Raw genomic sequence first — 12,572 nt, 5'->3', positions numbered from 1 at the left:
TGGTCGCTCAAAGGGAGAAATAGACAGCCGAAGAGAAAACTGAAGAACTAGGATGATGAAAACTTACAAGAACTGGACTAGAGACCGGTCTCTGAGCTCGCAGAAGGATTCTTGAGAACTCTGGGAAGGATTGAAATCGGCGATTGGAAGAGCTCGGAGCGTTTGTGTGCTTGTTCTTGTGGAATGATCTGAGAGTTGCAAAGTAAGGAAGAAATGTCTATCTCTGAGATTTTATACAAGGTCAAACGAAGGGGCGGAAGTTATTTTGCCAAAATCCCGAGGAAGAACCCGTCCGTTGGATCAATAGCCCACCGTTGGATGCAAAGGACAAGGCGCCCCCTGTTGTAATTAATGTAGCGCTTTGGGAATACGGAAAGCAACGGCAGCAATGATGGAGCGCGCGCATCTATACCTACGCACGGCCGAATTTTTGTCTGTTTTCAAGTTTTTAGCCCGTGACAAGTCAAAATCCCATTTTTTCTCTTCGGATGCGAGGGAAAAATTAAGATTTTGAGGGGCTATTGTGGGGGGAAAACCCAGAGCTACTTAATGGGCCCAGGACACCCTGTTAAGGACTATTATATTTCCGAGGAGCAATATGTAGTTGGGGCGGCCCATCTGAAGCAGGGAGCCCAGAAGCAAAGGGGAGTACCGTCCGAGGAGGTCATCACTGGTCCGAAGACGTCTTACTCCTCGGCCACATATAGCCTTGATCAAACAAACATGTGGAAGGTCCGAATAATCTTCCTAACAATCCCAATGATAATGATAAGCCCTGGGGTGGATCCGGAGATGATCAGAACTAAAAAATATCTAAAGGAAAAGCTGCTACCACCGTATTTAATGCACTACAACAGCTTTTCTGGCCGCATTTATGTGGAGAAGACCCCTGAACAGTGTAACCTCGGCTACCGCCACTCACAAAAGACTAAAGTGGACACATGACGTGATATGCACTTGAGTAGATACGCAAATGAAGAACAGGTGGACGATGGAGATGATAGGAGAGGAGGCTATATAAAGAAGAAGGGTCCCTGATAATAGGGGACGGAGGAGAGAGAGAAAAACTTTACTGTAGTTCTGAATGTTGTAATCACTGTTCACTTAATAAAACATCTCTTCGGACATTCATGCATGGAGTTGTTCAAGCATTAGTTCATGTTATCATCACTGCAAGTAACCCAGCCAACCATTGTGTACTTCATAACCAGCCTAGCTCTCTCGCCCACTCTCTACAAATTTATTGTCCTGGGTTCGCTAGGCCTTCAACCCATATCTTTTGGGCTGGGCTACCAAAACTGACCCTACAATATATATATATTAGAGAGGAAACAAACTAAGCCCTTTGTGCGTACAATTGAATCGTAATTTTTTTTTTTTTTTTGGTTTCCTACAGTGTTTCCTCAAGGCTTTCAACCAGAGACTAATCACTGTTCGTGCCGGGTGAGCCCACGAAGGGGTAAAGCACTAGCCCAGGAAATTCTTTTCAAAGTGCAGGTAGCAGGACTCGAACTAGGGAGCACACCTAGTCAAGCCCAGTACAAGCACTTTGAGCCCAATCAACTTGGCCAACCCCCTGAGTTATTGAATCATAGTTTTATAACCATATGTTTTGGTCTTTGGTGTGAAAGTTCTCTTCGTTATATAACTCTAGAAATTTGGACATGGTTTTTGCTTTAATGATTTTTTATTGTAAACTGAAGTAGATTTCAACTCTTACAAAATTTTGAAACAAATATTATCTAGATAACGTATGATGTATCTCAGGCTTCTTCTTCTTCTTCCTTTTTTTTTTTTTTTTTGGTGCCAATATTATGTTTTTGTAAAAAAAAAAAAGAAAAGAAAAAGAAAATCTTACGCCCAAACTTATTTAATTATGTAACACATTTTTGAAACTTAAGTTCCAAGCATTATGGAAAAAATGTGTTATATAAGTAAAAAAAGTTTCAAATAAGTCAAACTAGAGCTTAGAACTTGAGTGCAGTAAACTCAATTTTCACTTAGAACTCAAATTTAGTAAATTCAAATTCTAAAAATGTGGTATATAACTAAATAAGTTTGGACGGATGTTTTTTAGTAAAACAAATTTGCCAAAACGGAGTATTAGACAAAAAAGCCCCTTTTTCATTGATCAATTGTTTACCATTTTAATTCGAAAAGGAAATGTTTATGTAAATTTTGTTCCATTTCATAAAGGGAAAAAAAAAATTAAAGTTAGTATTAAAAAGTTCTAAACAATTTATTGAAAACTGAAGTAGATTTAAACTCTTACAAAAAAATTAAAAATTTGAAACAAATATTATCTAGATATCATATGACATATCTCAGGCTCTTTTTTTTTGGCCAAATATTATGTTTTTGTTTGAAAGAATTTTTCGGGATTATCCCCAATGATGACTTTTGTCAAATCTTCGCACCCTGCGCCCTTGTCCGGATCTTCAGTGGGCGATGACTGATGCTTTGGTTGCTATAAGCCCCTGGTTGACGACTCGGCTCCTGGCTCGTGTTGAATGGCAGCCACTAAGCACTGTCTTGCTACGAATTGATCCCCCCGGACTTCGCAAACCCGGCCTTCGGATGGGTATTTGATTTTCTGATGCAAGGTGGAAGAAACCGCCCCCAGCGCATAAAGCCAAGGTCTGGCTACAATTGCTGTATAGGGTGAAAAGACATCCACAACTATGAAATCCACCTCCACCACCTCTAAGCCAGTCTGCACGGGTAGTCGTATTTGGCCCTTCGGGTTGACAACCCTTCCTTCAAAACTGATCAGCGAAGAACTATATGGTGTTAAGTCATTGAGTTTGAGGTTCAGCCCCCTGTAGAGGTCAGGGTACATTATTTCTGCAGCGCTACCTTGATCAACCATCACCCGTTTCACATCATACCCCCCAATTCTAAGGGTGACGACCAACGCATCATCATGAGGCTGGACAGTGCCCACCTTGTCTGCGTCCAAGAAACCTAAAACTAGTTGATCATCTAGTTTGCAACTCTTAGGACCCTGGCTAGATTCCCCTGCATGTAACCGATCCACCGACATGACCTTGGATGGCCAAGATCCTGTTCTCCCTGAGGCTGCAAAGATAACATTGATAGTTCCCAGAGGGGGTTTCAGAGGATCATCCCTCCGGGAGTCCGTGCTCATCGGACCTCCTCGGCCACTGGTGTGATGTAGGAGATGTCGCAGTTTCCCCTCGCTGACTAGTTGTTCCAAATGAACCCATAAGTTCCTACAGTCCTCAGTCATGTGCCCATGATCCTGATGGTATTGGCAGTAGAGATTGCGATTACGTCTGTCAGGATTCCCTGCCATCTTGTTCGAACACTTGAAGAACAGCTCGTTCTTGACTTTTTCTAAAACTTGATGGACTGGGTCTCTGAATACGGTGTTGACAGTCTGGGGATTGGCTGCTCCTGACTGCGCAGGAAAATCTCTCTTCGGTTTGCTGTTGGTGTATCGATCCGACCTGAAATCCCTCCTCTCCTGGGTGATAACCTTCTCCTTGCCTTTTCCTTGTTGTTGGTCTTCTTCAACTCTCTTATACTTCTCAATGCAGTCCATTAGCTGACGCATGCTAGTGACGGGTTTACCAGACAAGGATGTCCTTAAACCATGATCGGTAGAGAGGCCGAGCTTAAACGTTTCTAGGGCCATTGCATCGAAATTGCCCTCCATGTCATTAAACATCTCCCAATATCTGTCCGAATACACCTTCAGTGTCTCTCCTTCCTGCATGCTCAAAGACAGCAGAGAAGACAAAGGTCAGGCCACTCTTCAGCAGGTGACAAATCGTGAACCAAAAGCTTGGGTGAGCTCTTTGAAAGAGCTGATGGAATTTGGACTCAGCCCATCAAACCACCTCATGGCAACTGGCCTAAGACTGGAAGGGAAGACCTTACACATCAGCGCTTCGTCCCTGGAGTAGACAGCCATCCTCTGGTTAAAATGACTCACATGTTCCACGGGGTCTGTTTTACTGTTGTAGATGATGAACGTTGGTTGATTAAAACGCCGAGGAAGTCTCGCCTCTTCAATCCTGCGCGTGAAGGGTGACCTAGAAATCTGGTTCAGAGCCCTGCTCATGGCGTCGTTTCCCGCGTCTCCATGTGGTGGACTTCTGCGTTGCCCCTTGCTATGAGATTCTTCTTCATAGGTATAGGTCTCGCTGGCTGGTGTCCTGGATTTATGTTGATAGGTGACGTCCGGCTCGTCATCTGGGTCCTCATTAGAGTACGAAGGAGCTCGTTTCCTCTTTGCATGGCGTAACTCCCTTTTTAGCTTTTCAATCTCCCGCTGTAAATCTCGGTTCTTCTCTGCATGGGACATGTGACTCCCCCTATGTGATTGGCTCTGACCAGGGGGCACGGTGTGCACGCTACCCTCGCGGTCCTGTCTCCGCTCCAGGTTAAGAAAGGGGTCAACGTGCTGGGATGCCCTAGACTCCGCTTCTTGTTGACCGTGTCCAGCCATCACCTACTATTGTCTCCACCCCTGCACAAGCTCTCCCCACAGACGGTGTCAATTGTAGGGTCAGTTTTGGTAGCCCAAGCCCAAAAGATATGGGTTGAAGACCCAGCGAACCCAGGACAATAAATTTGTAGAGAGTGGGCGAGAGAGCTAGGCTGGTTATGAAGTACACAATGGTTTGCTAGGTTACTTGCAGTGATGATAACATGAACTAATGCTTGAATAACTCCATACATGAATGTCCGAAGAGATATTTTATTAAGTGAACAGTGATTACAACATTCAGAGCTACAGTAAAGCTTTTCTCTCTCTTTTTCTCTCTCTCCTCCTTCCCCTATTATCAGGGACCCTTCTTCTTTATATAGCCTCCTCTCCTATCATCTCCATCGTCCACCTGTTCTTCATCTGCGTATCTACTCAACTGCATGTCACGTCATGTGTCCACTTTAGTCCTTTGTGAGTGGCGGTAGCCGAGGTTACACTGTTCAGGAGTCTTCTCCACATAAATGCGGCCAGAAAAGCTGTTGCAGTGCATTAAATAAGGTGGTAGCAGCTTTTCCTTTAGATATTTTTTAGTTCTGATCATCTCCGGATCCACCCCAGGGCTTATCATTATCATTGGGATTGTTAGGAAGATTATTCGGACCTTCCACAAGTTTGTTTGATCAAGACTATATGTGGCCGAGGAGTAAGACGTCTTCGAACCAGTGATGACCTCCTCGGACAGTACTCCTCCTTTGCTTCTGGGCTCCCTGCTTCAGAAGGGCCGCCCCAACTACATATTGCTCCTCGGAAATATAATAGCCCTTAACAGGGTGTCCTGGGCCCATTAAGTAGCTCTGGGTTTTCCCCCTCACATATATATATATATTTCAATTCTAGACATTTATACCCACAACTGAACCTTTTTCCAGCATTCTTCACAAAACATTTATATGTGAAATTTGATTGCTGGAACTTCAAAAGAAATTAACATACAAAAGCTTCCAATTTGAAAATATATTGATGGTAGCTAGTATCCTAAAATTAATCTAAAAAATCGTTCATTATGGTTGTCTGCCAATTTATATCAAGTTTCATAAATCAAAAGCTTCTCATCATATAAGATCCAATAAAAAGGTATATTATAATCTTAAAATCAAATAATTATGAATTGAAAATCTCACTCGCCATTGTTTAAAAAGTTTAAGTTATTAAAAAATAATGAATTTAATTATTTAACTATAATTCTAACATCCCATCACATGTGGACCCAAACTCCCCCTTAGTAAGTGGGGTTTAACATGTAGGAATTTTAACAAATTAAATAAGAGGAAGGATGTATAGAGACATGGATCAAATCTCCTGCTTTTATATTATGTTAAATTATTTAGGTCAATTTTACTCAAAAAGAAAAAAAAAAATATTTAGGGCAATCCTAAACAACTAAATAAATTTATTTAACTTCTGTAACCATTTAGGATATGATAAGAACCTAGACCTTTTCACTCAGTGGAATGGCTGTACACCTTCATTAATTCAACTTTGTTTACGACCTTGAGCTAGTAAGAAATTATTCTATCTTGTTCATCACTTCATCTGATTTTAAAACAAATTTACGCACCTTTTTCCTGAAGGAAGCATAACTATTTAAACTTACACCAAACCATAAAATATATGCATGTTTCTGCATCTAAGCAACCTATAATTTTAGCAATTAACGCTCTATTTGTTTTGATAATAATATTTTATAGAAAATGAGTTATTTTTCATAAAGTATTTTCTGTTAAACTATCTCATTTTCTTATGTTTGGTAACAACTTAAATGAGTTGAAAATAATCTTCTAACTTCCCTTATTTAGATTGCCGTGAAATAGAGTTGTTTTCCAAAAAAAATTGTTGGAAAAAATTCTCTAAATAAACATATGTCACGATTTTTATATTGATCAAATATAGTTTTCTTTTGACTCACTTTTCTTGATATTATTAAACACTGAAAAATACGAAAAACTATCTTCATCCAAAGTTTTCTATCGAAACAAACAAAGTGTAAACAATTAATACTTAATAGTAATGTAAATCAATTAAAGAAAAGACACCATATATTCTAGTCAAAGGAGCAAATCCTAACCAGCTAAATGTGTCAGACTCATCACTAATGTTAGATATATATATATATATATATATATATCAACCCACTTAGTCAATGCCTAAGCCAATCATACTTGGTGTGCAATCCAATACATATACTTGTACTACAACCAGAGGTGGCTTTATTCAGAGTTTAGAGCATTCACATCAATTAGTGTATAATAGAAAAAGTTACGAAATTTACATATTTTTGCTCAAAAACTACCTACACTAGTCCTTGCTACAGTAATCATGTATATTTACACGATTACTTTAACTTTGCATTTTATTTTTTTATTCCTCTCTTCTCTGACGTCATATCTATTCCCTCTCTCTTCTCTCTCTCTCTCTCTCCTTGTTCTGCCAACATGTTGACCACCACAAGTGAGAATGGTGACGATGTGGACTCGTCGGTGTGTGGAAAACCCAAAAATGTTGCCGAGTTTTTGCAAATCTAAATGTGAAGGGTTTTAGTAGGGTTGATCTACACAATGAGTTGATTTGTGTAATGGGGTGGATTTGGTTGTGAAGGAGGATAGAGAGAGACTTGAGTTTGGAAAGGAAGAAGAGAATGGTTGTGGAGGAAGGGAAAGAGAGAGTCTTGGGATTGGAAAGGAAGAAGTGGTTGGCTGTGGAGGAGAGATTTTTTCATTGGTTTGGACAGATGAATAAACTAGTTGTGGAAGAGGAGAAAAAGTGGGTTTGGAAAGGAAAAAAATAGAGTGAGTTCAGAAAGAGGGAGACACAGTTTTTTTTTTTTTTTAAAGGAAGAGAGAGATGATTTTGGGAAAAAAAAATTGATATAGAAATATAATTTTAACGAAATTTAGTATAAGGTTGCGTTTGGTTAAGGTGAAAGGTTTTATGTAAAACATTTTATGGCTTATGGGTGTTTAGGTGTTTGGGTAGACTAGAAAACCTGGTCAAACTAAAATCAATTATCAATTGACTGTAAAATACGGGTAGGTAAGGAGTAAAATATTTTACACTTTCATTTTACACCATACACACACACACACACACAGAGAAATAGATGCTTAAGAAACGAGCAAAAAGTGGACTATACATGAGGAAAGACAGAAAGGTTGTTCAACAACATGATGTATACTATAATTTTATGCTATGGTACTTACAGCACAGCCAGTACAGAACGAGCCACAAAGTGCGACCAGGGTGCTGAGTACAACAACAGGTGTGGCAGTGGCAGAGGCACCACTTGGTGTTGTATCTCCACCATCTGTATTGGGCTGGGCTTCAAAATTTGTACAACTTTGTAATAGTCCTTCTTCCATGCCATCTCTATCCATTTCTCTTACAACGGAGAGAGTGAGAGAGGGAGAGAGGGAGAGAGAGTACTGTTAGAGATTGTTAGTTGAGATAGATCATAGGAATTATTAGGACAGAAAAATTATATTCAGTGCGCTTTCGTATGCTTATTGGACCGAGCGGACATATGAACAATTTCGATAATGTGTATTCAATTCACAAAGCAATGGAGCCCACAAGGTAATATCCATGCTCGTTGGTGTGGTTTCTTCGGCTTCTTCACTTACCTGTTTCTTTCGAAAAGGAGGTTTATGCCATTGACCCACTACGAATAGACAATGATGCTTTTTATACGGAATAAAAATCATGCATAGTGAAGGCCTGTCATATTCTCCCTTGGACCTTAGGATTCCATTTACTAAAGCACATCATCCAGTACTATTGTTAGGACATAGGGAGAGAATTATTATAAAATAATTCAAATTAGTTTAATTAGGTTTGCTTATGTCACTTATTAAACTCTTGGACCAAATTCATTTCAAGGCTAAGAAGGACCCACAGTTTATATAATCATTGAAATTGGGTCATGCCTAATAATCATTGAGAAACATCACACAAGAAGAGCTGAAAACGAGCTAAACTTTGTCGAATAGTAAATGTTCAAGCTTGGCGCGACAGCAAAAATAGAATGTTTGAGTTTGGCTTGAGCTTAATACAAGCCTATAAATAATGTTCAAGTTTGAGCTCGTTATAAAGTATAAAAGCTTAAGCTCAGCTAGGCTTGGCTTGATTCATTAGTCAAGCCAAGCTCGAGCTCAATATCAAGCCCAAACTCAAACTCAATATCATGCTTTTGAGCTTGAGATCCAACATAAGTATATTATCAAGCCTATATCAAGTTTATTATCTAGCCTATTTGGTTTGGATGAGTAGTCTTAACTTATAATTAATTAAAGTTTTAAAAAGATATGAGTTTACTTGTCAAGCTCATATCAATTTTATTACCAAACACATAAATAAGCCTAAGCTCAACTTGTTTTATTATTTTTGTATCGAGCCTTAGTATTCACGAGCTTGTTTATGAACAATATTTTTTACTCGGGTTTGGCTCGTTTATTAAACAAGCCTAAAACTAAAACTTAAGCTTGGCTTGTTTATAAACAAACAAACAAACATGAACGAGCTTTTTATCAAGCCAAGCCTGAGTTGTTTATAAATGGCTTAGTTCATTTACAGCCCTACACAAGAGTGTAGCTTGATGGTAGGACTTCTTGTTCAGCACATAAAGAGAGCAGTTTGAGCGATAGCTCTAACAAGGCCCGTGTGGTACACATGGTATTATTTATTACCGTCACGTGGTGTAGGGTCGATGAGCTCATACTGAAGACCCCCTTCCTTTTTATTAAGCAAAAGATAAAAAATCATTGAGAAGCCATGTGGTTGGCTCATTGCCCATAATTCACTTGGTTTATTAAATAGTAATGATTATTGATTAGTTTTTTGCAAAGCTTTGTCTTGTCTATAACTAAAAATAATTTCTGATTTGTAGAAGTCTACAACCTAGATAATTAAAATATTATTAGTAGTATTATTATTAGGACTTAGGGCAACAATTATAAATAAAAATAATTCAAATTAGGTGGCTTTTAGGATCTCTTATGTCGTTGATTAGATCAATGATTAAAGTTCATTACATTGTTCAGGTTCACTTTTTGCTGAGACCAAGTGGTTTAATTTTTTTGGGCAATCCAAGATACGTGAGCATTAACTTACGCAAGAAAAATATGGATCTTGGACCAAATTCATTTCTAACCCAAAAAGGACCAAATTCATTTCTAACTCTCATGCCTTTTCAAATTGGGCTCATGACCCACAAGGAATAGGCCCATTGGCTCACATCTTTTCTATATCATGTAACTGACTCATGGCCCGTATTTATTGGACTTCATGAATTGGCCTATGACCTATATTTTCACTAAATCATAAATGAGGCTCATGGCCATCTCCCTTTTCTCTTCACTGCAAGCCCAAATCTTGGTCACTTAGCAATTGGGTTCACGGCCCATATCATTGCCAACATCACATGGCGAGTTGATGGCCCGTATCAATCTTGCCTAAGGGCTTGGGCTTGGAGCCCGTATATTTTCTCAATATCACCAATATTCTAGACAATTTCAGTCGAAGGGACCCTCAATGTTCAAGTTGGATCAGAAGCCTGAAGCTAGACACTATAACTTTGACCTTCAACTCTGGCTTGTAACTATTTACTCTCAATTCATGAGGCTGCTCTGTACCATATATCATCCAGCATGTTGACTATGAAATATTTCCGATCTTTCCCATTGTGAAAGTTCTAGCGTGTGAAGGCTTGGACCTAGAAAGTAAAATCGTTTCTCTTTTGGCTAGGAGATAAAAAGCTAATTATTGTTGCACATATTGAGTAGTATACTGCCGCACACACTTCTGTTGAAATTATATTTTTAAAAACACGATTTTAGTTGTCTTGTATGCACAACGTGTAACTATTGCTACTTGGGTTATGAAATGCACCATAATCATTAAAATAAAACTCCGCAGACTTTGAGTCAACTGTAGCTACTATTATAATGAACTCATGCTGTGCCCAAATTTGGTTATTTTCATCAAATTATTTTTAGCTGTGATGAATTTTTTTAGCAATGGAGTGTCTAAAATTATTTTAACAACCAATTAATTTTCAGACACGATTAAAGTATAAAAATGATTAGAACATTCACTAAATTTAGTGAATGTTCTAATCATTATTTAATCAAATTTGAGCAAATAAGCAGTTTGAGGCTTTAAGCCCACCTATGAATGAGGGAACCACAGATAAGTGTAAGCTTTTATTACTAGTCATTTCGCGGCAACTGCAGTGAAGACTGAAGTGGGCCACTAGTTTCTCAATATCAACATCACAATATCCTTTATATTGTAGGACGTATTGATGGCTCGTCTCCTGGATCATTTCCCCTTTTAAGTCTTAAGTTGGTTTTACTTGTAAAAGTATTTCATAGTTGCAACAACAAAAAGTGTCATCTCTATAAATTTTACAAACACTAAAAGATGGAAATATAATTGCTCACACTAAAATTTTTAACTGATTTCTTCCAAATTTTTGTAATAACATTACTCCAATTATAATACACTATGAACGACATGAACTTTAACTGTTATTACTTTCACTTTGTTTGTTTAGAGAAAATGATTAATTGATGCTTGTAATTCTTCTAGAGCTCGCCCCTTGGTCTCTGGTACCACTTTCGCGACGAATAGAACAGTCAAACCACAAATGCCAGTGTAGATGAAAAATGTTCCTGATGTAGTATGTCAAAAATATCCACGTATGATTATGGAAGAGAGAGCAAAGAAACTTATACTAAAAATGAAAGTGTTTGTAATCAGGAAACAAAAAAAGTGAAAGTGTCAATACTCAATACTAATCCATTCCATAACATAATTAATAGGGTAGAAACAATTACCTGCAGTACTCCATTCGGTCATGTAATTATAGGAGTATGAAATAATCCAAGAACAAGACCAATTCACTAAAGTCAGAAGGCTTCCACCAGTACCCTTGACATTTATAGGGAATATCTGAAATAGACATTCATCCTTGAATTAGTGCAATATACCTGCTTGTTTATGCAAAATTCCTGTTAACAAATTTTTAAATAAATTTGGAATTCAATTATCGACATACCTCTGACATTATAACCCAGGGTAATCCTGCCATGCCTAATGAATAAGCTACACTAAAACCCTGCATGGATTATTAGCCAGTCAATCACAAGCATCTCAATGTCTAAAACCTCAGTCCAGAAGTGAAGTAAAATAGAATAATAAACACCCCTTTATTGCTTTTTAAGGATTTAAAAGAAACACAAGCATAATAAATCTCATAGTATGAACATTGCGGTAATTGCAGCTTTAGCTGATAAAAAGGCTTTTTTTAGTCCTGAAAGTTATTGAATGTAGAGCAACCTTTTAATCTTTGAATAACTTAATTGCTTTAAATCTTCTACATTCTAATTTGTGGTTGAAGCATAGACTAGATAAAATCTGGGAAATTCAACTAAGATGTTTTTAGTTCTTTTCTTGCAAAAGGGTACCATGTTTTTGGTAGTTTGTATTATCAATGTGCCAATTAGCAGTAACATTGCTGTGAGTTTCTTCCAAAATAAGCTCAGAAATTCCCATTCCCACAGGCCCCAACAAGCCCCAACATTCTAATTGATCAATAAAGTGTAGATGAGACAGAATGTGAGAAATTATATTTAGAAATCTCTAGCATTTTCTGGAGAAGGGAAAGGTCATCTTTCAGGTTATGCCTTATTACCAGGATCCCAATGAGCACCAAGATTGGAGTGAGCTCCTTCAACTGGGAGTTCTCCTGCTTGGAACAAAAAGGTTTAAACAATGATCATTCATATATGTGGAAAACAGAACAACAGACAGAGAAGCTTTGAATTTGTTTTCAACAGAAACCTGAAAGGCAAATGCCAAGCCTGTAAGGAAGGTACTTAAGCACATTCCAGCGGCAGAGACCTGCAAGAGTTAGCAGACTTTAATGCAATCAACTAAACTACACACCATAGGCTTAAAGTTGATTTTGCCATGTCCTCACCATAAGAAGTGGCCGTCTTCCTGATTTATCTGTCAAGAATACACTTAAGGCAGTAGCTGGAATCTGTTAAAAGATTGTTTA

General features: G+C 38.3%; 2 protein-coding genes across 2 annotated transcripts; both read right to left on the bottom strand.

Annotated features, from left to right (window-relative positions):
• Nucleotides 1-2,467: 2,467 nt before the first annotated feature.
• On the bottom strand, nt 2,468-3,739 carry LOC136070970 (uncharacterized). Its single transcript, XM_065781662.1, has one exon. The coding sequence runs from the start codon at nt 3,737-3,739 to the stop codon at nt 2,468-2,470; it is 1,272 nt and encodes a 423-aa protein (XP_065637734.1).
• Nucleotides 3,740-10,942: 7,203 nt separating this feature from the next.
• LOC112025863 (sugar transporter ERD6-like 5) lies at nt 10,943-12,572 on the bottom strand. The gene is made up of 6 exons (XM_065781696.1): nt 12,492-12,572; nt 12,353-12,412; nt 12,204-12,257; nt 11,568-11,627; nt 11,347-11,461; nt 10,943-11,181 (listed from the first exon to the last, which is right to left on the bottom strand). Exons 1-6 carry the CDS (start codon nt 12,492-12,494, stop codon nt 11,060-11,062), a joined length of 414 nt encoding a protein of 137 aa, XP_065637768.1. The 5' UTR covers nt 12,495-12,572; the 3' UTR covers nt 10,943-11,059.

Source organism: Quercus suber, unplaced genomic scaffold (genome assembly GCF_002906115.3).
Source record: "Quercus suber isolate HL8 unplaced genomic scaffold, Cork oak 2.0 scaffold_275, whole genome shotgun sequence".
NCBI classification, from domain to species: Eukaryota; Viridiplantae; Streptophyta; class Magnoliopsida; order Fagales; family Fagaceae; genus Quercus; species Quercus suber.
The sequence above is the reverse complement of the archived record's forward strand: the minus strand, read 5'-3'. Positions and strand labels throughout refer to the sequence as shown.

Coding starts and splice junctions, on each gene's coding strand:
- LOC136070970 (XM_065781662.1), bottom strand. CDS start 3,739: ATGCAGGAAGGAGAGACACTGAAGGTGTATTCGGACAGATATTGGGAG.
- LOC112025863 (XM_065781696.1), bottom strand. Junction 11,628..12,203: donor TGGTGCTCATTGGGATCCTG/GTAATAAGGCAT, acceptor TAATCCATGCAG/GGTTTTAGTGTAGCTTATTC. Junction 11,182..11,346: donor GACCGAATGGAGTACTGCAG/GTAATTGTTTCT, acceptor ATACTACATCAG/GAACATTTTTCATCTACACT.